Source organism: Syngnathus acus, chromosome 15, assembly GCF_901709675.1.
Source record: "Syngnathus acus chromosome 15, fSynAcu1.2, whole genome shotgun sequence".
In the NCBI taxonomy this organism is placed as follows: domain Eukaryota; kingdom Metazoa; phylum Chordata; class Actinopteri; order Syngnathiformes; family Syngnathidae; genus Syngnathus; species Syngnathus acus.
In genome coordinates, this window is record NC_051100.1 from 4776639 (window position 1) to 4804438 (window position 27800).

Genomic DNA, 27800 nt, shown 5'->3' on the forward strand with positions numbered 1-27800 from the left:
AGTTCAACAATTTCCAGTAATGAAATAAATAATTTATTTTCAATGAATGCACATAGGGGAAAATACAAACGCAATATAAATATAGCATTGTCTGACCGCTACATGTACAAAAACAGACAAAGGACTGCCACTTTGTAAAAACTGCAAAGTACTATTCATTCATCTGCAAGAAATAATGAGGAGGAGCGGTGCAAAAAGAAGCACGCCACACGTCGTGACTCCTAATCAGCTTCAGAGCGGCTTAGCGATTCATTTGCTTGCTCTCTCATTTGCGATAACGACCTGACTGTGGCCGACACCTCCAGGGTGGAAACTACCTTGTCATCTCAGAACCAAACTCATTTTACTGTTGGGTATTTTACGGCCCTGCTGACTCCCCCGAGGAGACGGACTGCTTAGACACTGTAAATTCAATGTGAGTGTGTTTACGATGTCGGATACGTTGACATTCATCATTCTTGGTTTCATCACCTGGGTATTTTTTTAAACCCCCCCAAATTCATGAAAATGATAATAAACATTCAAAATGCAATTTAAAAGTTAACTTAGTTTGAGAAAAACAAAACTTCTCAATACTTTCGATGTGAAAAGGAATTTGCACTTAGAATTCACATTCCGCTTTGGAGTCTCGACTGTACAACGATCCCACGCTCGTTTTCTGCTGGTCGCGCCACCGCTCTAACGTCAGCGAGCTGGCTAACAAGGTCACTTGAAGCGGAAGAGATTTAACAAGCTGTTGGCCCGTTTAATCGACAGTGGCCGTTAAGGACGTTGAGCTTGAGCTTATGGCTTTGTCCTTTAACTTAAACCAAAGTGAGTAACTCAGACGCAATTGAGCGCTAATCAACCAAACAGCACCACATTAGCCCCATTAAAGAAAGACAAACATGTGAATAGTTTAAAACATTTACACCATAGCTGTATTGCGGCATAAAATTGATTCTGTGTATGCACGTGCTCCATATACATTCTGTACAAAATAATCAATATACAGTACATCATACATATGGTAAAGAAAGAATACTGTTAGACTGTACATGATTTTAGGTTATGTGTACATACAATGAAGCAGCAACAAAACACACACACACGCACACACACACGCACGCCTTTGTGCAAGAGACTGTCAATCACGTTTAATAACGCTACGACGCAAGCGGAACATGACAGAAACTTTGTATTTGACTGCTTTTGAGATATTCAAGAATTTGTTTGCACATGGGTGAGGTTTGCTCATGCCAAATATGTTCAAGCGGTGAGAAATTATTCTTGGAATCCATGTAAACGCAAAAGCACAATAATTGATCAGATATTGGTTGTCTACGCAAATAGTCGGAAGGCCACTTTACCATTTAATACTTTTGCTTTACTTATAGTAATTCACAATTTGAAGTTGAAAAACTAACTTTGGTTTTAGCTATGCTTAGCCTAGCGTAAAAGACAGAACAAGCTAGTTAACTTAATGCTAACAATTAAATTTTTTACTAAAAATACTCATTTTAGCGGCTATGTCCACCTCCAGACCGCCGTCTCGCTTTTAATAGCACATCGTAACTTGACAATTGTTTATTCTAGGGATGCAAGCAGCATAGCGTAGAGACATAATTTAGATTTTTAATGTGTTTGATAGAAGATAGCCAGAAGGCCCGTGCAGAAACTTACAAAATAAGGATAATTTCATTGGACTGCAACAAAGTGCCAATAAAATGAGGATTTTCTTTTTTTTAATGCATTATGCAAATCTTATCCAAATCTTAGCCGCCATGTCTGCCTCCTTACCGCGGTCTCTCATTTAATAGCGTGTTATAAAAAGACTCAAAAATAGCAATTTTAAAGATGTAAACTGCATGGCATACGTTTTCAACTGAGCGAGCCGCCGCTTAGATAGATAGAAATAGAGGCCAAACTGCTCAGGGGGAGCAAACATTAGATGGAAATAAAAAATGTTTTCAGAAATGGTCATGGAAAAGAACGCTAGTTGGTGGCGAGCTGCTTTGGTGCCGCTTTTTGTAAGGTTAATAGCTTTTTGGCACCAAGACGAGCTATGAATAAAACTAAAAGGATTGAAAGAAATTTGAAAGCTTAAAAAGTGCAAATTTGAAAGAACATTTTGAGCACTTGAGGGATTTTTTTTTTTGAAGCACTTATTTAACTCAACTGAGGTCTCGTGGTACTTGGCTCTATGGCATCCCAGGCAAGCGGCTAATGTGATTATGACATAATGCCCTCTAGTGGCCCCATCACATGACAACAGCTCCTGATGGTCCATCGGTTGGCAGTCGGAACATACAGTATCATATGTTTCGCGATGAAATTATTGTTCCCTTGAGCCACATTCATACCGGTAATAACGCTCCATTTTACACCTCTCAGAGTGACAAGAAAAACAAAAAACATATTCCAGCAAGTCCTCTTCGCACGCCGTAATAAATAAATCACTCTTAACGAGCCACCACTTTTCCGAGTATAGGTACAGTATGTGCAACAAAGTTCCACGGGTGGGCCACACAAAGGGCCCCGGCCCCTTAAGACAAACCTGTGTTTGTTGTTACGGTGCGAGGAAGTACAAAGAGGGTAGAAGAGCGCTCGCTCGGACTGAAGAACAGCAGCAGGTAGGATGGCCTGGTGGACTTTTCCTCTTTTGATGCTTGACGTCCAGTTCACGTTAAGGCCGGTGGAATCTGAAAAGCCATGCAGATATTTGAAAATGTTATATGGCGAGATATATGAAAATGCAAGCTGTGATTACATTTAAACAAAACATTTTCTAAAGTCTTAAATAAATTCTTGAACGTTTTCTTTCCAACAGCCATACGGGTGAGTGCGCTGACATTATTAAAATAATCTAGGTTTTTGTTTGAAACACTTGGAAAAACATCATATATATTTTTGAATAAATAAAATTTATTAAAAATTAGGAATCATTTAATTAGAAAATTTAAGGAAATTAAAAATGAAATGAGCAATTAAGTCAAATAGATTATAAAAATTGGGTATTACAATTTAATTTAATTAATTCAGCAAAAAAAAATATTATTAATCAGTAATGTAAAACAAAAATATATGATTAATATAAATTGCCATGCTAGTACCTCTCAGCATTTCCACACATATTGAAGGGGAAATGAAATTCGTTGTACCCTGCTTTTAAATGTTTCAGTTGGAACATAGAGTTCACAGAGCTAATAGCTGCAATTACAGTAGTGGAGATTCCATTCGAGTGTACCTGGTAAAATGTTTGCTGTTCTCGTGCACCTCCATCTCCTTGCTCTTGAACTCGTTGAGTTCCTTGCGGATGGCCGCCTATACCGCGGACACACAACAACACAACACTGAACGCAAATGAAAAGCTCGGCGGAGCACTTAGTCACCACTTTCCCCGTTTACCGGCCTCGTCCATCGGCCGACCTAATGCACATTCCCACTCGAGTTGCCGCGATTCAACTCCCGATCTTGCCGAGTGTCCAACGAAAAGCAAAAGTTTGATCATTTTTAGTAGGCAAATTTGGCTGGGGGTATGCTTTGAGGACAAGCTGGTTAATGTAGTACTTGATTTGAGCAGCAGAGGGCAGGCTTGACGCCTTTAATAACCCTTCAAATACCAAACAATGCTGGGATTTGCTTTTGGTGAGCTGTAATAAATGAGAGAAGGCTTAAACAATCGTTTTTGTAGAGGTTTGATAGAAAATAGTTGTGGGCTTAGCTCACCTTATCAGCAGGTGTGAGTCGCGTCCAGGGCTTGTCGGCCCGCCGGTCGTAGTCCTTGGCGTCTGTGACTTCCACGTACTCGTTAAAACGCAGGATTCTCCGAGCGATCAGCTCTGCTACCGTTGGCCGCACGCTGAGCTGCACAAAAGGACAATTTTACTCATCACGTTCACCGGCCTAGTGGTAGAGTGTCCGCCCTGAGACTGGAAGGTTGTGGGTTCAAACCCCGGCCGGGTCATACCACAGACTATAAAAATGGGACCCATTTCTACTCTGCTTGGCACTCAGCATAAGGGTAGGAAATGGGGCCTTAGCTCACCAAATTATTCCAAAGAGTTTGCACATCCTGACTTTATTGTCTCACCTTTCTGGAGAGTTTTCGTTTAATCTCCTGCTTGGCCTCGTGCTCCTCGTCTTCGTTCTTTTCTGCACAGAGACAAACGCAGTGTGGTTATTTCACACCTACTTGGATTTGTACTTCTATTTATACCAGAGGTGATCTGGATCTTATTAAAAGCATTCCGGCAGATATGAAGACACTCGCGATTGCGTCGACGCTGGCAAACCAAGGCAAATGAGATGCAGACAAAATGTGGAATATAAAAATGTGCTAGCCGGATAGCATCAGAGTCAAAGTCTTTTTTTTTTTTTTAACTTTCTGTCACAATAGCAATAAGCACCAATGCACTTGTTAAAATGAAGACGCTTTATGTCGTGATTTGCTGCCCCCTTGTGGCAGTTTTAAATCAAGACCCGATGATGTTTTGTTGACCTACGTCGGAGGATGTTCCGTTGCTCCAGCTCCTCTGTGGTTGGTCTTTGACTCAAACGCCTGAAATGAGAAATCTTCTTTCAAACAGATTGACTGGACATACATGCGACTTAGTTTCTCCTCGGATAAATCAGGTGCGTCCGTCACACTCGCCCGCCCACCTGACGAGCTTGGAACCGATCTGCTGGCGGAGCTCGTGTCTCTCCGTCTCGGAGCTGCGCGGCAGTATATTTTTCTCCTCCAGCTCCCTCTTGCTGGGACGGTTGCCCAGTTTGATGTTGAGGGTGTCCCGCCGCCGGATTTTGCTGGCCAGAGAGCCTTTGGGGAAAGATGCCGGCTCGGTCAAATCAAACCGTCAGACATTTTGCCAAGCGTAATGATAGAGGTAGTGGCCTACTGTTGAGGTATTCGTCCTCCTCCTCTTCCTCCTCGTCATCGCGGTACAGAATGGGTCCGTCCGAGTCCGAGTCGCTGGCTTGGCTCTCGCTCGGCCGGTCGGGGATCACCGTCACCTCGATCTGGTGGATGCTCACGCTGAGGCCCTGCGGCTTGATGGTGTCCGCATTAGCAGGGCTGCCATCGCGACAAAGGACGCATGTAAGCACAAAACCGGAATAAAAATTTAAAAAAAAGATTCCAGTGATGGTTTTACCTGCAATGTGTGTCCTCAGCAGGTTCTCCGTTTTCCTCTTGCGCCTCTCCTCCCTCCCCTCCCATCCTCAGTTCTTTCTCCTGCTGGGCGTCGCCCTGGGCATCCCCTTCTCTGAAGGAAGTGTCCTCTGTGGAAGTGTTGACGTGGTGGGAGTGGACGGCGGGCACGGGGGACGCCTCTGCGGGGTTTTCTTGGCTCGCCGAAGATTCTGCCGACGGGGCTTTGTCCTCCGGTGCGGCTTGGGAACCGACGGGAGCCTCCTCAACTTCGGGGGGGGGAACTTGACCAGAGCTCCCGTGAGCCTCGGAGGAGTTGACTTCCTCCGGCTGACTGGGAACCTCCGCAGAAGCCTTCTGAGAATTAGCTTCGGCTTTCCGGCCGGTCCGCGTGTCGGCGCCTGTGCTCTGCGCTTCGGCGTCCTTGGGTAGACGAGAGCGAGGGGGGATGGTGGGGTGAGAGGTGGTCGTGGTGACTTTGGCTGAACTGCCTTGCGTCTTCTTCGGATGAGAGGACTTGGCTGGAAAGCGAAAAAGAAAAACAACCCCCCAAAAGAATGAAGCGAATCCTACGCACATGGCCTAAGCCAGTTGAGGTCATCAATACTGATCAAATTAAATAAAAAAATAAATGGGATACAGATTCAAACGATGGAAAAAGTCCAATGAAACCATGGCGGAGTGCGTCCATTTGCATGCAGGCATGCGAGAAAATCAAAGCAGCCAAACTTACCGATGGCGCGACTACTGTTGTTAGAGCTCCGCGAGTTAGTTTTAGCTTGCGCCGCAGAGGCCGACTTTCCGGCTGCTTTGGTGCTCTTTTTAGCGCCAGAGGAAGCATCCCTGCTGTGCCTGGCCGTGCCAGCGGCGCCACCCGCAGGCTTGGAGGAGGCGGGCGCAGCGGCGCTGTGATGCTTTCGAGCTTGGGCTTCCCGCGGTCGGGCCTGAGTCGCCCGGGCGACGGGTTTAGTGTTGCGTGTCTCTGAGCGGGTCACAGGGACGGTTGAGACTGAATGTATATTAAGAGATGCAAATGGACAAGCAGTGAGTTGTGGAAAGGCAGAGGACAGGTGAAGGGTGAGATTTAAACCTCTCAGATTGTGTATGAAATAAACACCGGAAGAGTTTCTTTTGTGATGCCACAACAGAACCATGGCAAGGATGACAAAGTGAAAAGGGGAAATTGCCAACCAGAGAAAAATAATTGAAGAGCGTCAACGAAAGAAGCCCAAAAATTTACTGGTACTGCCCCAACTTCGTCAGGTTAGCTTCAGTGCTAACACAAACACACACAAGACCCAAATGTAGACGTAATATAAAAAGTCACCTGTTTTGTCCTCTGTGCTGTCAGGACCAGGAGTCGGGTCGGCAGGTTGGGTCAGTTTAGTTTCAATCTCAACTTTGACCTGCTCCGGTGACATGCTAGATGTGGCATGACCATTCTGGTTTTCCCTACAGACGGGCTCGTCTGTATGAAGAAAAAATCCGCTTTAGTTCATTTTGCAGATCTTCGCCAATGTTGCGCAACAAGTTGACCGGACTCCAGTCCTGTAGGTGGCGCTAACAGCAACGTCGACAAACCTTGTTCGGAGACGAGCACTCCTTTCTTGATGAGCTCCTCTCTCGTTTGTCTTGTTGAGATTTTTCTCTCCAAAACTGCACAAAGCAACGACTCAAAGGTCAAAGGTCGTCGGGCTGCCTGAAGATGCAAAGCCGCATAAGACCTCACCTTTGGAGAGATCCTGGAATCTGTCGCTGCTCTTCTTCTTCCTCCATTTCCAGGGTTTGAAGAGTCTCCCTAGACTGGACAGCTTGCCTCGCTGCTGCCGTGAGACGGGCACACCGTGGCCGTCGGAACCGCCGTCCGCCACCATGTCGCAGCTGGCCAGTGATGACGATTTCTCCAAACCATCAACTGGACAGAACATAAGGACAAAACTCATCAGTGATTTTGTTTTTATATTATATTAATATTACGAAAGGAAAGATGTCATTTTATTCAAATTGCACTAGGAGGAAAACAATAAAAACTGTAAAAACCCCCAAAGTGATTCAGACAACTGGCAGTGGAATAAAGCGAGGGAGGAGATAATGACAGAGTAGAGCGTGTGCAACCACATGCACAACGTGGCAATTAAAGGGCAATTAATGAAGACATGAAAAGTAGACGGCAGAGCTTGGGCCACTCCCCAGACGTTCATTTTTGGCATTCGTACACTTTATATTGCTGAAGAACGTGGATGGTCAAGTTTCAAACGGGCCTGGTCATTTGTGGATTAGATGTTAAATGGTTTTTTTTTAAGAAAAAAGAAAATCAATATTTTTAGAAGTTAAAATGTGTAAGTACAATGCATTATTTTAATGAAAGTTATTTTTTTATAGTTAATTTCATTATTTGAAATTAATTTGGCCAACAAAGGCGATGACTGGAAAGCACAAAAAAAGGCAAAGCAGCTTCCAGCCATTTCAAAATGCCTTAAATTAAATGTCCGTCAAAGCGGCTCGCTCCCATCTTTTTTTTTTTTTACAACTGCTGACTCGACAGCACCATTTCACAGCGGATTTCACAACTGAGGGGGCGTGCCACTTTGAAGCAGATGACTCGCAAACGTCGCCACATGGCTGAGTCGGGAAGTGATATTTGTGTGTACGCATGCGACCATGCGTGTGTGTGTGTGTGTGTGTGTGTGTGTGTGTGTGTGTGTGTGTGTGTGTGTGTGTGTGTGTGTGTGTGTGTGTGTGTGCGATGAGCGTTCACAGGCCCAACTTGAAGCACAACAGATGCTGCAAAGTGAAATCATTGCACGCCGGATTATGCAGCAAACCAAATTGTGCTTGTCAATGTTAACTCTGAAAAAATGAAAAGTGCTGACAGAGGTTAGATTACAGGGAAAGCTTTATTAGTACGCAGATAGTGAATGAGGATTAAGTGATGTGAAAACTAGGCTAGAATGTTGCACTCCAGTCCTCTAGTTGGCAGTAGTGCTAATTACAAGGGAATGGAAAAAAACTATTTCAATCAAGTAATTATTTGCTAAATGTGCTTGGTCACTTCTAAAATTGGCCAGACATCAAGAGGATCAGTAAAAAAAACGTAATCAGCACTTTGAGAATCCCTATTCGTTATTAGTCTTTGCATGAATGAATTAGCTAATTTGTGGGGTCCTCCAAAACACATATTTTTAAAGATTCAAATATTTTGCAGTTCCATTCCTTGAGTACATTCTATGTATATTTCAAATTCAGAAGCCAATGGAAAAAAATTCTAGCTCATTTTTGAATAACACCTGGGGAGAAAAAAACAAAATGGCTGACTTCTTGGAGTTTTCCACACACTGCTTCTTGGGACTTTTTTGTAGGCCTATTCATGATAGACATGTCTACTAAATTCTACAAGAATCACAAATTTCAGTGTGTTTCTGAGCTCAAGATAGCCCTCAAAATAAAATGAGGTAATTGAAAAAGATTTGAACAGGAACATGTGCTGATGAGGACGAGGACGAGGACGACGAGGAAAGGGAGAGGCTTCCTTCCTCCGCGTGCAAGGACCACGCGTGACAAACAGGAAGAAGGCTAGAAGATGGGAAAGCGTATAAAACGCTATTATGCAAAGAAAAAGTAGGTCACAGGAGGAACGTGAACGCTTTTCATCCTTCCTCATACAATAAAATCGCCTTCAACTTCAACTTGCATTTTCCAAAAACCTTCAAGTGTGAATCAAGTCCACGCTAGCGTGTACGTGCCAAAAACTGTAACTGAATGACAACAAATCACTTCCCTTTCCTCTTGGTTACATAGATGAAGCGTTTTAAGAATGTCGCAAGATGGTTACGCAACGGTGCGAGTACATTACCAAACAAGAAAGGAGAAGTTTATTCAGTGTAAGCGCTCCCTGGATACCAAATACTCCCATAAAATTGACAGCGTGTTTAGTTTTTGATAAGCATGCAGGCTATAAAGAAGCTTATGCAAACACTGCAGGGCTTTCTTTCCTTTGTATGAGTTTCTATTGCCAGGCGTAATTAGAGGCAATCTAGAATGAAACAAATCACCTATGGAATTCTCAAAGGAGAAATATGCGACAAGCCCCGAGCCCGCCTTACCGTACAATGAAGCCACAGTTTATCTAGCGACTCAGGTTGCAAGTCGGTTGATGCTTTTCAAGAGCAGTTGTGAATGGACTAAGCTGTCAGGAAAAAAATGTAAACATCTTAAAAAATTCTATAAAGAAGCCTAAAATGATATTCATTATTTTCTATTTAATTCAGTGTTTGGTTGCTGACAGGGGCGGAACTATATGGTGGCCCTTACAAATTTTTAGGGGCATCATATCTATTTGGCTAATGATCTTTGCTTGTAATAAGACTTTTTTTTACCTTTTCCAGTTTGAAACATTTGCCATCTTGTGGTGGGGCGTGAGGTTAACTAATGACAACCCACGTAAGCGCAAGTAAAACATGCATATTCCACACAGAGGAAATCCAGAGCCAGGATTCAAACTCAAAACCTCACAAGTGTGAGGCGTATGTGACCGACCGCTCGTCCACAGCGACTTTTAACATCTTTGATTGACACATGAATATTGTGTGATTTATAGGCCAAAGGCCCAGTCGATTCGTGCATATGCAATTGAGAACTGTCGGTTCAAATCGGTCAATATTTCTACCTGTGTTTTGGCACAGCTGAATACTTGGCTACGTTTCCGGTGAAGGAGCCGCAAGACCTTTGAAAAGAGTCGGTCAAGTCCAACTGGTTCCTCCATGCAGATGCTACTGTACTGAGATCAGCTTCCACATGGTGCACAAGTGAACCTCTCCGGTCTTGTTTGTGTTCTTTGATAAGGAGCCAAAGATAATGAATGTGCTGTGTTCGCTTAACAACAAACGTTCAGTCAACACAAGCTTTATTAAACACGGTTCATGACAAAAAGGAAGAGCCGATTTTTTTTTTTGTAAACAATTCCACGGGCGTCCACGCAAGCGGTGTCACATTGAACTAAACAAATGACGTAAGGGCCGAGTTTAAACTTCATTTTGACGCATTTAAGCGATCTTAAAAGTTGTGCATGGGTGAAAATTGTAACCAAAAACTTGCATAAGTTCAAAAACGACAACAAAAGAGAAGTCACTGACTTACTGGGGGTAAGGGGGGGAAAAGGGAACACTCACCACTCGCTGTGTGAGACACGGCAGACACAGCGGTCTGGCCCATGTTCGGCTTCACCGGCGGAGCTCCGGTGGAGGAGGGTGCCCTCCTCAATCCTTAACCCGCGATCTTCGCTCCCTATCGCAGAGTAAATCCTGTGCGCGGTCGCCTTGAGAATTCATGTCGCTAGCCTGGAGAAAACTCTTTTTTTTTTTAGCTCGACTGACGGCACTGAATTGCTGCTCGCTCGTAACTTCCCCTCCCGCCCATGTCCTGCTCTCCTCCTCTCTTATGGTGGATGCTTCTCATTCCTCCATGCAGATTAGAGTCGCTGTTGGGGCCCAAAGGTGAAGGCTGACACCTTTAGGCACCATCATTTGACAGTGGGCACAGCATATTTTGTGGGGTAGCTTGATTAAGTGTTTTTAAAAATATATAGTGACTTAGAAAGTAAGGCACACCATGTAAAAAAAAAATAATCGTGTGACCAATATAACTCAACTGAAATCAGTTCAATATTTGGGGTAGAAACGATAATCTATCTGGAGATTGTTTTCAGAATCAACCAATCACATTCAACCTCATGTGGCAACCCAAGATGGCCACCGGTGGCCTCAATTCTCACTACAGTGAGTAGCATTGTTAGTCCGTCATACGTAAGTCCCATAATAAAGACCCTCTGATCCTCAGGTAAAGTTCAGCTGTTCTAGGAGGTGAAGGACTTAGTGACCTAATGGTTGGAACAAGATGGGGGCATTTCAATAGAGACAATGATTTAATATGAGCAACTTGAGTTATATTGAATTTGTACGTCAAAGACACCATCGTACAGTAAATCACACTTGTTTGTTTTCTCTCATAAAGGCTTTTACTGACGAACTGAAAGAGGAACAGCCAAACTCGTGACCTAAATGTCCCCATATCGGGATTTCTGGTGTTCTAACAGTTCCACTTACACATTCTATTTGCTTTCAAAGCGAATATTCAACGTGGAGATGGTTATTTTCATCTTTGATGGTCTTTTTTTTTTTTTTTAATAGTCATAGCACAAGTCAATGCTTTATAGAAGCTGCGTGACCTCAGGGTGGCTAGCGTGGCTGATCACACGCTCCTGCTTCCATCTGATAAAAAGCAAATAAACAGGAGCGTCGCCTGTGTGCGCGCTTGCGCGTGCACGTGAGTGTTCCGCCTTCACTGTTGACAGGGTGTGAGCTGAGACCTTGCAGAGAGCACAACCACGCTCCAACTTGCTTTTAGCTAAGACCAATGGTGCCATCTAGTGCTAAGAAACATTGCAAGTATAAAGAATTTGCCCTGAAGCTGTTTATGTCAAAATATCATATAATTCAATAATACAAACACACAAAAAAAAACTATTTGCAGCAAGCCAAACATTTTGTTTAACAACACGTTTAGATGTAAATACTATGAAATAAAAGCTGCAATTCTGAACTTTTATCTCATCTTTGGATCTCAAACTCAAATCTTCAGTACACACATAAAAAAAAAACAGGTTGACAGTTTGGCATCAAATCAATTGTGGTCAAGAGGACATGTCTTCCGATAAAAAGCACGGCAAGGTGACATTTTTAGGGACCGCGTCGTGTTTTTAAATAACAGCTCTCACCCGAGGGATCCTGACCTTCTTATTGACCGGAGGAGGAAAGGGCTGAGGGGAAAAAGGCAGTCATCAAATATTTAAACGGTGGCCTCAGCGGAACAAGGGGCTAATAATTGTTTAAGTGCTACTTTTCAGAGCCTCCGACCCCGCCCCTTCCACCTTGACTTATTTATTAAACTTGCACGGCACAATCTAATGCGTTCAAATAACGAGTATCCACTGTTTCCTTGCAACATGATGATTTTGGCTATCTTTTAAAGTCTAACCTGCTGTGTTTTGGCAGTATTACAGGACTGGTTACTGTCATGTCTCTCGCTCTTCCCATCCGCTCGGGCCTGCAACCCGATCTCCTGTTTGTTGTATACTGTTTGGCATGAGCCATAATGCTAAAATGTTGCCTGTATTAAATCAATAGCTGACATCCTGCCAGACGGGCAGTCGGAGAGCCGGAGCGAAGGGCCGACGATAGAGAACGAGACGGCGACAGAGCGTGGCTGAGCGCCGTTTGGTAACCGGCGCTGAATAAAGGCCTTCGCTTTGCGTGGTCAGGAAAGTTCCAGGACTTGAGCTGTTTTTCTTGACCAGGAACTGTCAGATGCTCAGGGCACTGTCACAATGACGCAACCATGAGCGGTGTGATTTCTTTTGTTTTTCTTGGTCCTGGAACTTTCCTGACACACTTTGTATGAGATTTCTTCCATCAACACTGAAAATACGGTTTTACGCTAAAACGTATTTTTTTAAACGAATCAAACTGATCCGTTCGTCACATCCAGAGAACGGCAAGCCGGATATTTCCTTTATGCAGAGGCAAAATGAAAGTAAACAACAGGTATGTTGCTTTAAGCACAATAAATAAAGTTGACAGGTGCAAAGTCCTGACTTGACCGGTTGAACCGAACCTTAGTTACTTATGTAACGCTGGAATGTCGCTTCTCACGCGTCCCGTAAAACAGACAACATGAATCATGCGTGAGATGAGAATAAAAGAACGCTTAAACAAAGCCTTTTGATTCTTTAAAGGTCCCCAACAATCACCGTGGGTGGAAGGAGGTGGGCGTGAGAAACAAAACAACGGCCAAACATATTTTCGCACGTGGCCCCATTAAACAAGCGACACATTTTCACATCATGAAATCTACTAAAGACACATGAACACAATTTAGAATGATTTGTTTTTCCTCTTCTGGTAAACAAACAACTAACAAGAGTGTCTAAATGAAATCACATTACCTTATGCCTGCCTTCTAAAGCCACAAAAACAACCACAGAGGACTTGCTTGTGTTATTCTAACACACACACACACACACAATATGCCCACTAGCAACACCCACCTGAAATGAATGACCGCTCTTAAAAGTGACTAAAAATCCAGCGCAACATTTCAACTCAACGAGGACACCAAAAAGCCTGCTTAAGTGAATGTAGACTTCAGCCTCCGTTAATGTTATATCTTACAAATATTGCAGAATTACGGCACATGCCATAACATTGTTAAATTGGAAAATGAATAGAATTATGTTTAAGAGGATAATAGTGATAATTTGTGTAAAAGAAAATAATAACAAACGCTTCTGGTGGACAGAAACTCACCATCATGTTCCATGACTTGACCCAAGGAATATTATCAGCAGTATGAGTTGATCCTCGCCTCTTCCCGACATATCGCCCTCCTCCTCCATCCCTCCCTCCCTCCCTCCTTGCTCCTCCCACCTGCCTCCCTCTAGTAAGGAGCATTAAAACTTAATGTTCCTTTCCATCTCAGGTCCTCATTCTCCCGTCGGCTTCCCCAGAGTCGAGCTCCCTATCGCGCGGAAATCCCACCGTGACGAAAAAAAACATGCAAATGGGGAGGTAACAACAGAAAAAAAGGAGCGTGTTTGCCATTTATGATTTATGGCCGCTTGTAATCAGTGCAGGTACACAGATCAGAGTCACGGCAAAAGGTAGGGCTTCTATCCAGTGCAATTACATTGATTGTTGCGTAATGAACATACACACATGGAGATTACGCAAACAGGTGCATCCTTAACTGGTAGCACCAGTGTTCCGTGACAAAAGCGGAAATTGTCATCAGCCTTTTGTTCCTGAAGACTATTGAATGCAAACTATGTAATCCTGCATTTTATGCCTACACAAAGCAATTGGTTGATGTTTACAATGTATAATTTGGGATTTATAATGTGCGATAACGTTGATAGTTTGGATTTGACACAAACACTGCACACTTTTTTGTCTTATTTTATTTTGTCAGGCAGTGTGGGGGCAAGGTCTGCTCTGTGCACAATGAAAAAGGAGCACATCTAACAAGTGCTTATTGTCGACTCAAACGCTGTCTAATCTGGGTTATTTCGAGGAGCGAGTCGACACGCCCCTCCCTCTTCCATTTTTTCCTCCTCCTCCTCCTCCTCCTTAATCACATTGTACTTGCATCTAATTTGGCCACTCTCTTCTTTTTTTATTTGCCATTTCAAGTCATATTTCACACTTTTAACCCATTTTTAGATTTCTCTCCTGCTCTCTGCCCGTATAATTAGAGGAACGTAATAGAGTGTCCATTTGGAGGACAGCCCGCTCATCATTCCTTCTGGACTATTTGTGGAAACAACTTCCCTAATGATGATGCACAAGGCTTTTCATATTGTTGTACACACATAAACAATAGAGGAGAAGCTTCAAAGTAGGACGCTGGTTGACTTCCGAGTCTAAATGACCCCAAAATGAATAACAAGAAATAATTCTATTCGAAAAGACATCCTATAAATGTGACTTGGGCATAGATAATGGTTGTATTTCGCAATGCCTCGTGGGCGAAATGCTAAAGAAGACTGGTAGGAAACACTTGTAAGGACAGCAGCACTTGTGGTTGCAGAAGTGAAACAGGGTGACATTTAAGCGAGACAAGCAAACGTGCAAAATCAACACTGTGTAAAATAGTGAAGCGTTTCATCAGTTAAGGTCAGATGTAATTCAGCAATGAAAACAAAATCCCACAAAACAAATCAATCATTAGAATGATCAAGAAACAAAAGTCGTATTTAAGGAACAATTATAGCAAGGTCCATTTCGATAAGACCGACGTCACACCTGATGTCAGCACGACACATGATCAACAAAACAGAGGTGTGTGTGTCTTCCTACCTGTGCGACCTCCTCTGAGCCGCCACAGGATTCTGGCGGTGAAGCCCGAAGTATCGCTGTGGGATCGGAACCTGGGCTGGGGTTGCACAGTAGTGAAGGCCTTCAGCTCCGTAAGAGTGTCCTCCTCCTCTTCCTCCTCCATGGCGGCCTGGAACCCGCAATAAAGTAAATGAATAAATGAAGTCTCAGAAAGAGACCAGGTTGATCAAACAGGAAGGCTAGAGCGCCCACAGCTTCCTTTCCTGCTCGGCTTGTTCAAACTTGACTGTGTGAGTTTGTCCACGTGTGTGAGCGTGTGTGTATGTGTGCGTATCTCCCTGTGTTTGTCGACGCCCTCGCAAGCATGCAGGTTGCCTTGAAATGTGGCCTCAGAGTGGCAACCTGTTAGCATGATGGCTAACGTCATTTTTAATTTACTGTCACAAAATTAATTGAATAAATACTATTGTGGTTGCTATCCTTGCCAGGGCCTACTACTGTCTCCTAATACGAGCTTTTGTAAAGTGCTAGAGTCAAGTTTTCTTGTTTCGGTTAGATTTCATTTGTTAGATGGAAAACATTGTAGAAATATATTTTAGGTGTTGGGGGGGTGGAAGGGATTAAGTCAACAGGAGTTGACTGCCCGTCAAAAAATTATGGGTCAATATATAATGTGACCGCCAGATGTCACTAAATCGACACGCTAAAGGAGTCTGCCGAGTCTAACAAGAGTTTATTATTAATGCTAACACCTCTCACTCTGAGAAGGTAACAAAATAGAAATAACGCGACGGTTCGCGAAAAATTTTGTATTTTACATACGAACAAATCTAAGAGCGATATCTCCTTGTTCTAATCATTTTCCTCGCGTTATCGTTCCCAGAAGCCCGTGCTTTCAAGCGTTAAACTCAGCGTTGCCCATCGTACTTATTTACGATCTGCGGCGCTCCTCCGCGTTGAGTGCCGCCTGCGGTGCTCGGGTTCCTCCTCCGTGTTGCTTGCTGGATGGGAGATGGGCTGAGGCGGAGAAGGGCGACCCCCAGCAACAGCCAGTCGGCAACAGAGGCCACACACTGCGGCTAGGTAAGGTGGCCGACCTCGCCAAGACAGTAACCGACTTGGCGGTGAACGGAGCTGTGTGTGTGTAATTCCGTTTGGAATGAGGGTCGTCGCTGGGAACGCCTCGTAGCCTCGACGCCCGCCAGTGTTAGCTTGACCGGGTGAACGTGTAAAATTCACATCTAGACACCGTTTAATTAACGTCGCACCATAATACAGCGTTTGTGTGATGTAAGAATGTTTGTAAGATGTTATGGTCGTTTCTCCTGGTTAACTCCAGGCATTTGCTGCTAATATATGTGCTAACTAGCTCGTTAGGCTAACCCAGGTCATAGTCGGTGTCATCGGTATCTTATTTTCGGTGTAGCCTACGGTGGTACCAACCGCGTGCTAGACGGAGCCCAGGGGTACCAACTGGTCGGCTGGGACGACTTTAGAGAGGGAGGCCGAAGCTTGTCAAACCTAGTCGGGCTGAGGTGCCTCATTCGATGACAGGAGTGACCACGGCTGTGTTGGAAAATTGACCTTTGACCTGCTCCAAAGCACCTGCACTTTCGTTGCTGTCCTTACGGCGCCGACACTTTCGACATAATTACTATCTCAAATAAAATAGTACCCGTTGAAAAACAGGAATGTTATTGATCTGTTCCAAGCTCCTCCAAAACAAGAAAAATAGCAATTTATTAAAACAGAAGAAGAATTTTAACATTTATTTAAACCTGACATGCTATTTGCTTCTTCTGTACCAAGTATTAAAACCAAAATTGGGTAAAAATGTTTTGTATTTGCAAAACTATTTTTAAAAAAAGTAATGACGTGAGCTGACAGTTTTCATACGTCTGCACATGTCTGAGAGTGCAAAGGTTAAATGGTTATGTGGCTGAGAATAGCAGTTAGCCTCGCTAGCTTTGGCTATTCCAATTGCAGCTCCATCTTGACCGCAACAAATGCGTCGTCTTAGTATCGCACAGACAACAAATGTGTGCTAACAAGAAGTGTATTCATCGTAGACGTTGTTTGCTGCAACACATGCCAACATCGTAACACTTGTGTCGCTTTACGGCTCTGATATCATGGCGTGTTGTCAGATGGCATTGCAGGCAGAACTTCTCTGTGTCCGCGTTTCGATTTTACTTGAGCTTTGATTGTTTTTGTGGCGTTTTGTCAAATGACACTTTCAATGTTAGAAAGTGACACATTTGCCCAAAGTTTGTCATTTTGAGCACTCTACCAAAGTTGATTAAGTTGAGCTCCCTTCCTCAAGTGCACTCCAGCGGTGCCGCCTTCTTGTAACTGTTCTCAAACCCAACAGACCGCCGCCCCACGAGAAACGTGCAAGCTCACATGCTTCACAGCAGCTGTTCCCAACAACAGGGGCTCCACGCAGAAACATTGACTCTGCCAAGGTGCCCGGCTAGCTCGTGCCTCAAGTTTTCTTTTTTTTTTTTCTAAACGACCCATCACCATCCCGACGTGACCAGTTGGCCGCCACATGACACCAGACACAAAAGCCTCGGCGTAGCAAATGTTGGCTTTCTGTACCAGCAGCCCACCCCCGCAAGAACACCTCCCTCGGCCTCTCCCCCTTCTGCTTTTGGATTCCATGTCATGCCGAAAGCATAGTTAGTTCTCAATACTCACAATTTTGACTATTCAACTTGCCTTGAGGGCGGGAAACAATTGGCACGGAATTTTTTGTTAATGTATTTTTGTGACACGGAACCTGCACTCTCCACCTCATTTGCAGGCTCTACTCACCAGAAGCATCTCTCACAGCCACCCAACAATCAGTGCTTGTGTTTGTGCTTAAATGGTTATCTTCTCCTGACTGCTAACTGAGATGCTCTCAGCGCTCCGGACTACGTGCCGCCCAACAACCGGGCCTTTTGTTAACACCCCCACCCACCCCAATGCGCCCGCACTGCCACCGTGCTCGTAATGCGGCGGAGAAAGAGCGTCTTTATCTGCCTTTCTTTCCGAGAAGCCGCGTAGTCGAGCAGCTTAAACAGGCTAAAGCCGCAGTACGCTTACAGTAAACACGACGCCCACACACAAAAGGCCTTCGCATCGAGGCGTGGCGTCGGGGAGACTATCCAACATTTATACCTGTCCAATTAATTGTTGTAGACATTCCTCAGTAGACTCAGTTTTATTGTATTTTACCCATCGGCCGGGCCAGAGACGTGTGTACTGCCTCCACATTGCATTTCTCAGAATGTAGGTCAGACTTCAAATTGTGCAATTTTTATGGGCTTCCGCTGTACACGGCAATGTAGTTTGCGTGAGTGCCATGTAGCATTCAGGTGTGCGTCATATGACTGCAGGTTAAATCGTGCTCGCTGCTTCCCTCCGCATCAAACTCCCGTAAGGGTAAACTCACTCGCCTAGGGTTTTTTCTTTTTCTTTCTTTTTTTGGTTGTCGTCTTTCTCCTTTTTCGACATGCTCGACTGGGTGCTCGGCTGTCGGAGAGAGTGGGAGGAGAATGAGTGGGCCGGCCGGAGGCTTGCCAAATCAGATGAGAACCTTGTTGGGAGGGGATGGCGACAATGAAGAAGAAAAAAAAAGGAGAGGGATAGAAAGGGAGTGGGGAAAAAAGCAAAAAGAAAGAGCAAGCCAGGGTGGGTGGAGGAGATGGAATAGAATGTGACAGAGAATGTGTGTGTGTGTTACTCGGGAAGAAAAGAAAAAAACGGGGAGAAAGTGGGTGGGGCGGGTTTTGTTTTGAGTCACGTGACCTTCGCAGCACACTGAGCCCTCGCTGTCAATCACAGAAATACTGAGGAATAGGCTTCAAGAATTACAGCCAAGGACAATTCCTCATCCTCTTTTTCTTTTTTTCACCCAGGAGTTCTTGTTTGCCCTCCGTCCTCCTCAGCTTTTTCGGCCCGGGCAGGCCAGGGAATGTCCCGGCGGCGCCATGCCTTACGTGGACCGGCAGAACCGCATCTGTGGCTTCTTGGACATCGAGGAGCACGAGAGCAGCGGCAAGTTCCTGCGCCGCTACTTCATCTTGGACACGCAACAGGGCAGCTTGGTCTGGTTCATGGACAACCCGCAGGTAAGGTGCTAGCTTAGCGCACTTCAGAGGAGGCACGCCTTCCCTCCGTTATCGCTTTTCATCAGGCAGCGTGGAAGTCTTGCTAGGCGACGGTCTTTTAAAAGCAGGTCGGCGCATCAGTTAAGTGGAGGGAGACGATCGGCTCGACCTCGCCGTCGTCGCCACGGCTGCCACCCGACCGTGTCGTTACGCCGCATTTGCGTAGCTGCGTGCGTAAGTGCTCGGTTGTTGCATGAAGTATTCAGAGACAGTGTAGCACTGGGGAAAGTTTGAATAATTCACCGGCTCCCTTTCTTTTTATAGAATGTAAAGGTTTAAATTTGAACAAGGTTCAAGTGACAATCACAGAAAAAAAATTCACTGATGTTTCTTGTCATGATCCCACAGAACCTTCCGGTCGGCGCGGATTGCGTCGGCTCCCTGAAGCTGACTTACATTTCAAAGGTGAGCCAAGACGTCTTGTTTGACACTAACTTGAGACAGCGGGGTGACCTACTTGGGCTGTCTCAGGGTTTGGAGCTTCTCCTTCATCGTCTCTACATTTTCTCTGGCTTCCTGGATGCACGCTAACATGAGTTTTGCTCTCGTACAGGTCAGCGATGCCACTAAGTTGAGGCCAAAGGCAGAGTTCTGTTTTGGTAAGAAAGTTTCTATTCTTACACGTTTGAGGTTTGTAAGACATTGCGGACATGACTTTGGAGGCGGGGAAAGTAACGCAAGGGCATCTCGGGTGTTTATAGTCGACACACAGTTATGCAGAAGTGGCAACGTCGCAGCCGAGTTGTTGGTTAGTGTTGGCAGAGGATCGCCATTAACACATTGTTGTCAGGCCGCAACCACACAAATGGACAAATAAAACTCCCGGTGATGCATTTGAAAACGTTTTATTAATAAGGCACAAGGCCAACTGTTAATTTTAATGCAGAGGCACTGTTCCATCCAGAAACATGTAAAGACGCTCACATTTCCACAGGAAATGCTGCATTTCCAAGAATGACTTTTTATCCTTGTGTTTGGGCAGTTGGGTGACTCACCACCAAACAACAAAACACTAATAACGCCATAAGGTCAGTCCGAAACTAAAGAGTGAAGAAGGTCTCGTTTGTAGCTTCAAGCCTCCAATCTCCCATTATTGTTTATCGTCCTCCTTTTTCGAACGCTTCAATCGGAGGAAATGCTCGTCTGTGACAAGACTTATGGGGATGTGTATGTGCGTGGGCTTCACCAAGTTTCTGACAGGATGTCGCCATTCAAATCGGAACCCGATTCACAGATGGCAAGAAGTTATTTTTAAGCGCGCGTTTGTAGGCGACATGTTTTTGCATCCATCAATGGATCCCGCCGCTCCGCCTCGTCATGCGTGCGGCCCGGCAGCGATGCCGAACAAGCTCGCTCGGCCCGGCCCGCATACTGTACGGCAGACAGAGGTCCCACTCGCAGGTGGTTTTTAACAAAACGAACAAAGAAATGGAGGGGACAGTGTGCCTTTTGTATTTGGTGCTGACACACATTGGCGGGGGTGGGGGGTGCGTTTCCCAGCACACGTTTGAGTCTGCGGCGATGACTCACACCGGGAGACTCCCACATGTGCCCGGACAGAGCTGCACATCCACAGGGCAACAAGAGTGCAGCTCAGTTCACACGGTGATTTACGGCATCGCGGGGGGGAGTTTAAAAGAGCAAGGTCTCGAGCCCAGCACAATTACCTGACCAGATGTTGACATTTAGAAGAAAGTGAAGGTTTCACCGCGCACATCCTTATGGCAGTGGGCAACCCTGAGACGGGATGTCCTGAATACCGTGCTCACCAAGCTAATCGACATCTGACCTAAAAATGCACGAGCTCTATTTGAAAAGCATTTGAATATTTATTTGAAGTCAAGTTGACCCCCCCACCCCCACCCCGCCTGTCATGCTGAGAAAGGAGTAGGCGGTTGCACAGAGGCAGTTGGATTGTGCAGACTAATGCACAAGTACACCAAAAAAAAAAAAATTCGTTTTGAGTTGTTTTTTGAGAGATGCGGTCAAACAGCACTCAAAGTTGTCAGTGACAATTTTGTAGGAAAGGGAAACATGAATGCAAAGAATTACGGGAGAAATCCAAGTCGAACAAATTTTGTTCAACATTGGGAGTTATTGCTCAGACTTTTCCAGACTTCCATACCAACTCACATGCTTGACCCAATCCTTGCTACTTTTGTGTTTGGCTTCATTAGTCATCAATGCTGGGATGAGGAAGATCTTCCTGCAGGCCAACGATCAGCAGGACCTGGTGGACTGGGTCAACGCGCTCAATAAAGCCACCAAGATCACGGTGAGGCAAACAAAGAGTGTCACGTGACGTGCGTTTCCTTTCTTTCACTTTGGATGGACCTCTTTTATGTTTTACTTCTTCTGTCAAGTCACATGAAGAAGGAAATGCCCTTTAGTATTTCTTCAGGGGACTGAGATGATAAAAGTGGGTGAGAAGGAGTGAGCATGACTCGACAGGATGCTGTGTAGTTGTCTCGAGTGCAGGGATAAAAAAAGCTTTGTTGTGCTTTTAATTCGCCACGCAAGGAAAAGGGTGTTTTCCATCATTGGGGCCTGTCTGTTTTTTTTTTGCTCAGGTTCCCAAACCCTCAGACGGTCAGCAGAATTCCGAGAACAACAAGTCTTTGCTGGATGCCGTGGGACCCAAGAAACAAGTGTCGTATAAAACGGAGATCATAGGAGGGGTTCCCATCGTCACCCAGACGCAGGTAAACAAAGTCCCCGCCGGCGTCATGAAGACAGTCGACAAGCCACGAAACAGCTTTTTGCAAGATGATGTTGAGTTCTATAATTAGGAAAACCCAAGCTGACCTTATTCAACGTTTTGTGAACAAAACACTGAGTCATTGCTTGTTTACGACTCATTTTTAACAGCTAGCAGAACAATGGAAGAACCTTTAATGACTCTTAGCGAAGCACAGACCCGAGGGTGTCTGTCGATGCAATTCCACTCCAGTCCCCTAGGTGGCATTAATTCAGGATCAGTTAATTTTGTTGCACAACTATGACACACAAACCACAGGGTAGTAGGATTATGTTATCGTATTCCAGTCCCAGATGCAAAAGGCCAAATGTGACTTTTCGAAGCGGCTGACTTCCCGAACTTTTGCAGCATGAAGGTGGCGACGGGGCCGAACGAGCAGAACGTGAGGCCATGCAGCGCTCGCACAGCCAGTTGCCCTACTTCCTGGGCAGGCCCACCCAGGACCACACGGTCATCAAGTCGGGCTACTGCGTCAAGCAAGGCGCCGTGGTATGTTTCTGAATTGAAATTGCAGCAAGCATATTTCCATATGCAAGCCAAATAACTCGATGGTGATATTATAAGTTCATTGCAGTATTAAGCATTATTTTTATTATTTTATGAAAACAACACACACATTAATACAGTTAATGCACCCACACAATCACTTCCTGTACGTACTTTGGGACTAACGACCTGATTTTCCCTTCACCAGATGAGGAACTGGAAACGGCGATATTTTCTCTTGGAGGAAAACTCCATGAGCTACTTCAAGTCCGATCTGGTAAATTGGCTCTTGAGTTAGAACATGCTCTTCAGGAATCTTGTGTGTGGTTTTTTTTTTTTTTTCTTCCATCTGTGACACTCGGCAGTGCGAGGCAGGCAAAAACGGCAAACACGCAGCGCTGTGTCTCGGCATGTTTTATCTGCAGTCAGAGGAATTTCGCCGGCCTCCCTTCACATGTCCTGTCATGCCTCGCGCCCCTCCGGCCTCAGTCCTCTCTTGTCAGCCTAAGCCTCTTGCTCGTGCACTCCCGTCGTGACGAGATAACACGAGGCCCCGAGGACACAGACTCTCTGTCTGCCGAGAGTCGGTCTCATTACCGGCCCGAGATTTTCGAACAATGCGCTCGCAAATGAAAGCCTTTATCGTATTTAACCTTCTCCCACCTTCAGGAGAAAGAGCCGCTCAGGATGATCCCGCTGAAGGAGGTTCACAAAGTGCAGGAGTGCAAACAGAGGTATCGAACAAGTCAAGTTCTTGGTCTTCTTCTGGATTGAGACGCTAGATGTTTCCTGTGTTTCTGATTTGCAGTGACATTATGATGCGCGACAATCTGTTCGAGGTAGTCACCACGTCCAGGACATTTTACATACAGGTAATGGATCAAGTTAAACTAGTACCCACATGTCCCTCTTGATCTCAACTAGAATATCATTTATGCATACAAGGTAGCCTGAAAGTCTATTTTTCTTACTATATTCCAAAAGCGGCTTACCAGAAGTTGACACTTTGTTCAAATTTTATTTCCTAGGCCGACAGTCCTGAGGAGATGCACAGCTGGATCAAGGCCGTCTCGGGGGCCATCGTGGCCCAGCGGGGACCCGGGAGGTCCGCTGCTACAGTACGTGTCACTCACTCGCTCCACAGAACATCTTCTTGTACTTGAAGGGACGCCCGGAACATCTTTGACACATAATTCTTATTATCAACAAGCGGTCGCGATCAGCTCAGCTCGCTGTGGTACCGTTTGATGAGTGTTGGATCATATTTCTATTTGGGAATCAATGAATTGGAAAAATATTTTTACCTCCTCCTCCCAATTATGATTTTTTTTTTACGAGCCGATTGGTGCCGTGAGAATATGGAAAAGGCGCCGAACATAAATGTATTGAGCATGCGGCGGATGTGATGACTTGTGACTGACCTCTTAGACGTCCCTCACCGCATGCCACATGACTTCAACTTACCGTATTGACCCGAATATAAGACGACCCTGATTATAAGACGATCCCCTCTTTCTCAAGACTCGAGTTTGAAAAAATACTTTTTGAACACCAAATTTAATTTTTAGACAGAAAATAATTACAGTCCATCTGAAACAAATGATTATAACAATATATTTGAGAGAAAAAGCATGTTATTTTGCCTCATTCAAATCATGCAAAAACTGTATCACATCTTAATATCTGAACATTTAAATATGTAAACTAAAGTGTAATCACATTTGTAAATGAATGGCTTCTGGTTTTGAAATGTAAATAAACCAATCTACCGCGATAAAACAACAAAATTGCAATAACGGCATTAACCATCAAAGTAAAGTATAAATGTAACTTTAGTCTTGAAACAAATCTGAATAAGGAAATGAAATAATGCAAACTGCTACCGCTATTTTTATTTTTCTTCTTCGTGACAGGGGTTCGCTTTGGCCTGGGGAGTTAAGTTCAGCATTCGCTTTGAAGATATATGGCGCCATCTAGCGTTGTGAAAGGGTATAATGTCTAGACCCCGAATGTAAGACGACCCCCACTTTTACAGTCTTATGTCAATGCAAAAAAAAACACCGTCTTATATTCGGGCCAATATGGTAAATAATCAAGAGCGTCCGGAAGGAGCCTCGGCCATGTCACCGGCGAGGAGAGACGCTTGCTCCGTTCCCGCCTCCATTTTGTATCTTCACGTGTGCCCCGACGCGGTGACACAGCTGTTCCCTTCACCTCCCTCCCCGGCCACCTGTTGTCTTCCTCCCTCTTTCTCTCTCTCTCTCTCTGTATCTCGCATCCTTTTCGTCCCCCTCTCTTTCTCGGGCAGACAGCCCATCTGCTCTAACCCTGCTTTGCGCTATGTTGTTGCAGATGCGGCAGGCCAGACGGCTGTCGAACCCCTGTATACAGAGGTATACGTCTCGAATTGGGGAGTGCAGCAGCACGTACGTCAGCTCGTCTTAGTTTAAAAAAAAAAAAGTTCCCCCCCTTCCTTGTGAAACAAAACATTTTGATTTTACCGTAGCGCTGTTTTCTACTCACTGGCCGGCCCCGCCTCCTCGAGAGCAGATCAGATCTCATCACGAAGCATCTGACGCTCCCCCCCTCCCTCCCCTTTCTAAATACACCCTGAATATGGCTGATAACCCAACAACGCACTCCTCTTCCTCCTTACGCCTCCCGCTGCCTCTTCCATGCTCCTGGCTTTACGTTTAGTCACGCAAGCTTGCTGGCCGAGTTGACTCGGCCACAAGCATGACGCGCACATGCAGCCGAAGAAGTCAATACATGATCTTAACCCCCCCCCCCCCCCCCCTCCCACATACTCCCCTCACCCCCGCGGATCAACTCGCCTTCCTCCCGCCTCTTTTTGACTTGCCATGATTGGCTGCAAAACAATGCAGACACGCCAGCGCACACTTGCTACTTGAACGTGATTTCTTCCTGTTCTCCGCGAGTCTTTCACATCCTCCCTTTCTCTCTCTCTCGCTCTCTCCCTCCTCCTTCCTTGCCCTCTGTCCTCTCTGCAGCCTGCTGCAGCTGTGCACCTGTCTTAGATGTGTGACTTCCTGCTTGTGTCTCCTCCTCCCTCCTGTCCGAAGCCTGTATGTCTTTTTCCCCTGCCTCCCATCCTTTTTTCCCGTCCAGTACCGTTGACCTCGTTGTGCTTCCACACCTTCCTTCTCACTAATTGTGGACTAACATCATGAGTACTGTACATGTGCAGTCTTGGGTTCCCAGCACAACTCCTGTCTTAAAACCGAGGACCCCCCCCCCCCCTAAGATACCAAATCATGACAAAAGTTATAACAAATCTGTGGAACTGTGTGCAATAAGTGTATTTACATGAACATGTAATTAATGTGTGTACACAATTGATATTATGATAGATACTTTAGTTCAGCTAGCAGAATATATTTCTTAAAAGTCTAGAATACATGTGATGTTCCTTAATGGCACTAATCTCAATACGTACCTGCACTTGTACTGACAAAATGTCACCCACCTACCCGCCCAATCCTGCCCAAGCGCACGTTCGGCAGCACTCGTGTATTTCCGTGTGACACTTTAGCATTTGTGTGAAGGGCGTTTGCCCAACTGCCTGCCCGCCGCCACCGCCGCCTGGCTCCGTCGTCTTGACGCGTATGCTGTGTGTTTCCAGAGACTGAAATCTGAGAGCGACAAGCTGCTGAGCACCGAAGCCTCCTAAGGCTTCCTCCTCCTCCTCCTTCTTCTTCTTCAACATGTCCCAACTACCAAACTAAAAAAAAAAACGCTGACTCTCCACTCCTTCCACTCCCTCCTCTTCTTCTGCTACTACTACTTGTGCTACTTCCACCATCTTCACTCTAACAATGCTCCGTCCTCCAGCCTGCAGCACCAAAACTGCTAAAGCTTCATCCAAGCCTCACAGGCTGGTCTCATTTTTCTAACACCATTAACATCCCAAATGTGCCTTCTTATTCACTATTTTTATGCATGTATGTTTTGGATTGTGTTCCGCAGGAGCACAGTGGCCGCTCCACATTCTACCGCAGCACCGCGGGCCCCCCCGTCCCTCGCTCGCCCGTATCCGCCGCGCCACCAAGCCAGCCCGATTGGGGTGACGCCGACGCCGGCGCGTGCGGTCCACGCTCGCAGCCTGGCGTGGGACAGCGAGCACTTCATGAGCCTGCTGCCCCGGCCCGCTCACAGCCGCACGCCGGCCCGCCTCTCCCTGCAGGAGACCCGCCTGGCAAAGTGAGCCCGTGCGGCGAGGAGTCGCCGTGGCGCCGGCGGAGCGCCATGGAGCCACACGTGACCGAGCCGCCCTTGGACCTGGACGACGCCGAATTGCCGGTGAGCGAGGTCTGAGCAGGATTTTCCAAACGGCTGACCCAACAAGGAAGCTTTTCTGTGGAGACGAGGTGGCCGTCGCTGAACTTTTAAGCTCCTCCCTTTCCGGTGCTGTCCGTGCTCACACACACACACATGCACACACACACACACTCAAATGTTGGGTAATCCTCTGAACTTGTGTGCCAAAGATGACCCAGTCTTCACCCGCAGTCAATCTGCTCATCTCTTTACTGTGGCATATTTATTTGGCAAGCTAAATGAATTATGGAGTCTTTTCACGGTGATGTCAGACCACTTTAGCTCAGTCTTTTCCTGAACTTACCTTCATACCTAAGATTTCTTTTCTTTCACTTAATCACACAAAAAACGGACTGTTTGTCTAGTATGTTTTTTAATAATGGGGAGGGGGCTATTCAACCTACAATTTTTTTAATCTGGCCTACCAAGCTATAATATTTATTAAACAATTATCTTATTGATTAACTTATACATGTTATTTTTTAAATCATTTATGAAATGTCATAATTGATTAGTTATTAATTGTAAATAAAAACAAGTAAAATAACTAATCATTTTAATTTTATGTCTCTCATGGGGGAAAAAAAAAAAAAGGTTCCAAAGTGGTCCGGCGTCATTGTCAAAAGAGGTCTTGGTATCTTTAAGGTTTTGGAGACTGCATTTAGCTTCACACGGACGTGCCGCTTTGACCACTAAGTGCCAAGAATAAAAGGGAGCATTTAGGGATCACAAAAAAACAAGAGGACTCAACCTGTCTCTCTAATGGACTGAGGATGAATAAGCTGTGTGGTTCGTACACTCTCTTAACACTGGATTGAACCCAGGTTTCGTTTTACCAGTGTCACTCTTAAGCTCGCTGTTTTGATTTGTTAAGCAGAGATCCCGGACTGTTTTTGGGACTACCTGCAACTCTGCCTAATTGTATAATTGCTTAAGTCATTTTTGGGCGTTTGTCAGAAAATAAGGAAGTAAAAATGGTGATAGATTACCATAACCTGCATCACTACACATGCGTTGAGAAAAGAAACAAAAAAATCTGATTTTTT

General features: G+C 45.3%; 2 protein-coding genes across 14 annotated transcripts; one reads left to right on the top strand and one right to left on the bottom strand.

Annotated features, from left to right (window-relative positions):
• Positions 1-17: 17 nt before the first annotated feature.
• Positions 18-16549, bottom strand: phactr2 (phosphatase and actin regulator 2). 7 transcript variants are annotated; one of them, XM_037272679.1, is made up of 14 exons: positions 16459-16549; positions 15037-15184; positions 6858-7043; positions 6710-6784; positions 6456-6596; positions 5862-6137; positions 5133-5649; positions 4878-5056; positions 4642-4798; positions 4485-4540; positions 4073-4134; positions 3709-3846; positions 3227-3303; positions 18-2681 (listed from the first exon to the last, which is right to left on the bottom strand). In XM_037272679.1, the coding sequence occupies exons 2-14, from the start codon at positions 15176-15178 to the stop codon at positions 2666-2668; spliced, it is 2022 nt and encodes a 673-aa protein (XP_037128574.1). In that variant the 5' UTR covers positions 15179-15184; positions 16459-16549; the 3' UTR covers positions 18-2665. The 7 variants fall into 7 exon arrangements, with proteins under 7 accessions (XP_037128574.1, XP_037128573.1, XP_037128572.1 ...); XM_037272678.1 differs by lacking the exon at positions 16459-16549 and adding an exon at positions 15272-15342 and having other exon boundaries at positions 15037-15186; XM_037272677.1 differs by lacking the exon at positions 16459-16549 and having other exon boundaries at positions 15037-15298.
• Positions 15966-27781, top strand: LOC119135228 (pleckstrin homology domain-containing family A member 1-like). 7 transcript variants are annotated; one of them, XM_037272687.1, is made up of 14 exons: positions 15966-16098; positions 18921-19133; positions 19521-19577; positions 19726-19771; positions 21350-21447; positions 21743-21874; positions 22279-22419; positions 22625-22693; positions 23086-23150; positions 23225-23288; positions 23445-23534; positions 24769-24842; positions 25428-25502; positions 26060-26311. In XM_037272687.1, exons 2-14 carry the CDS (start codon positions 18993-18995, stop codon positions 26064-26066), a joined length of 1059 nt encoding a protein of 352 aa, XP_037128582.1. In that variant the 5' UTR covers positions 15966-16098; positions 18921-18992; the 3' UTR covers positions 26067-26311. The 7 variants fall into 7 exon arrangements, with proteins under 7 accessions (XP_037128582.1, XP_037128580.1, XP_037128584.1 ...); XM_037272685.1 differs by lacking the exons at positions 25428-25502; positions 26060-26311 and adding an exon at positions 26404-27781; XM_037272689.1 differs by lacking the exon at positions 25428-25502.
• Positions 27782-27800: the final 19 nt, after the last annotated feature.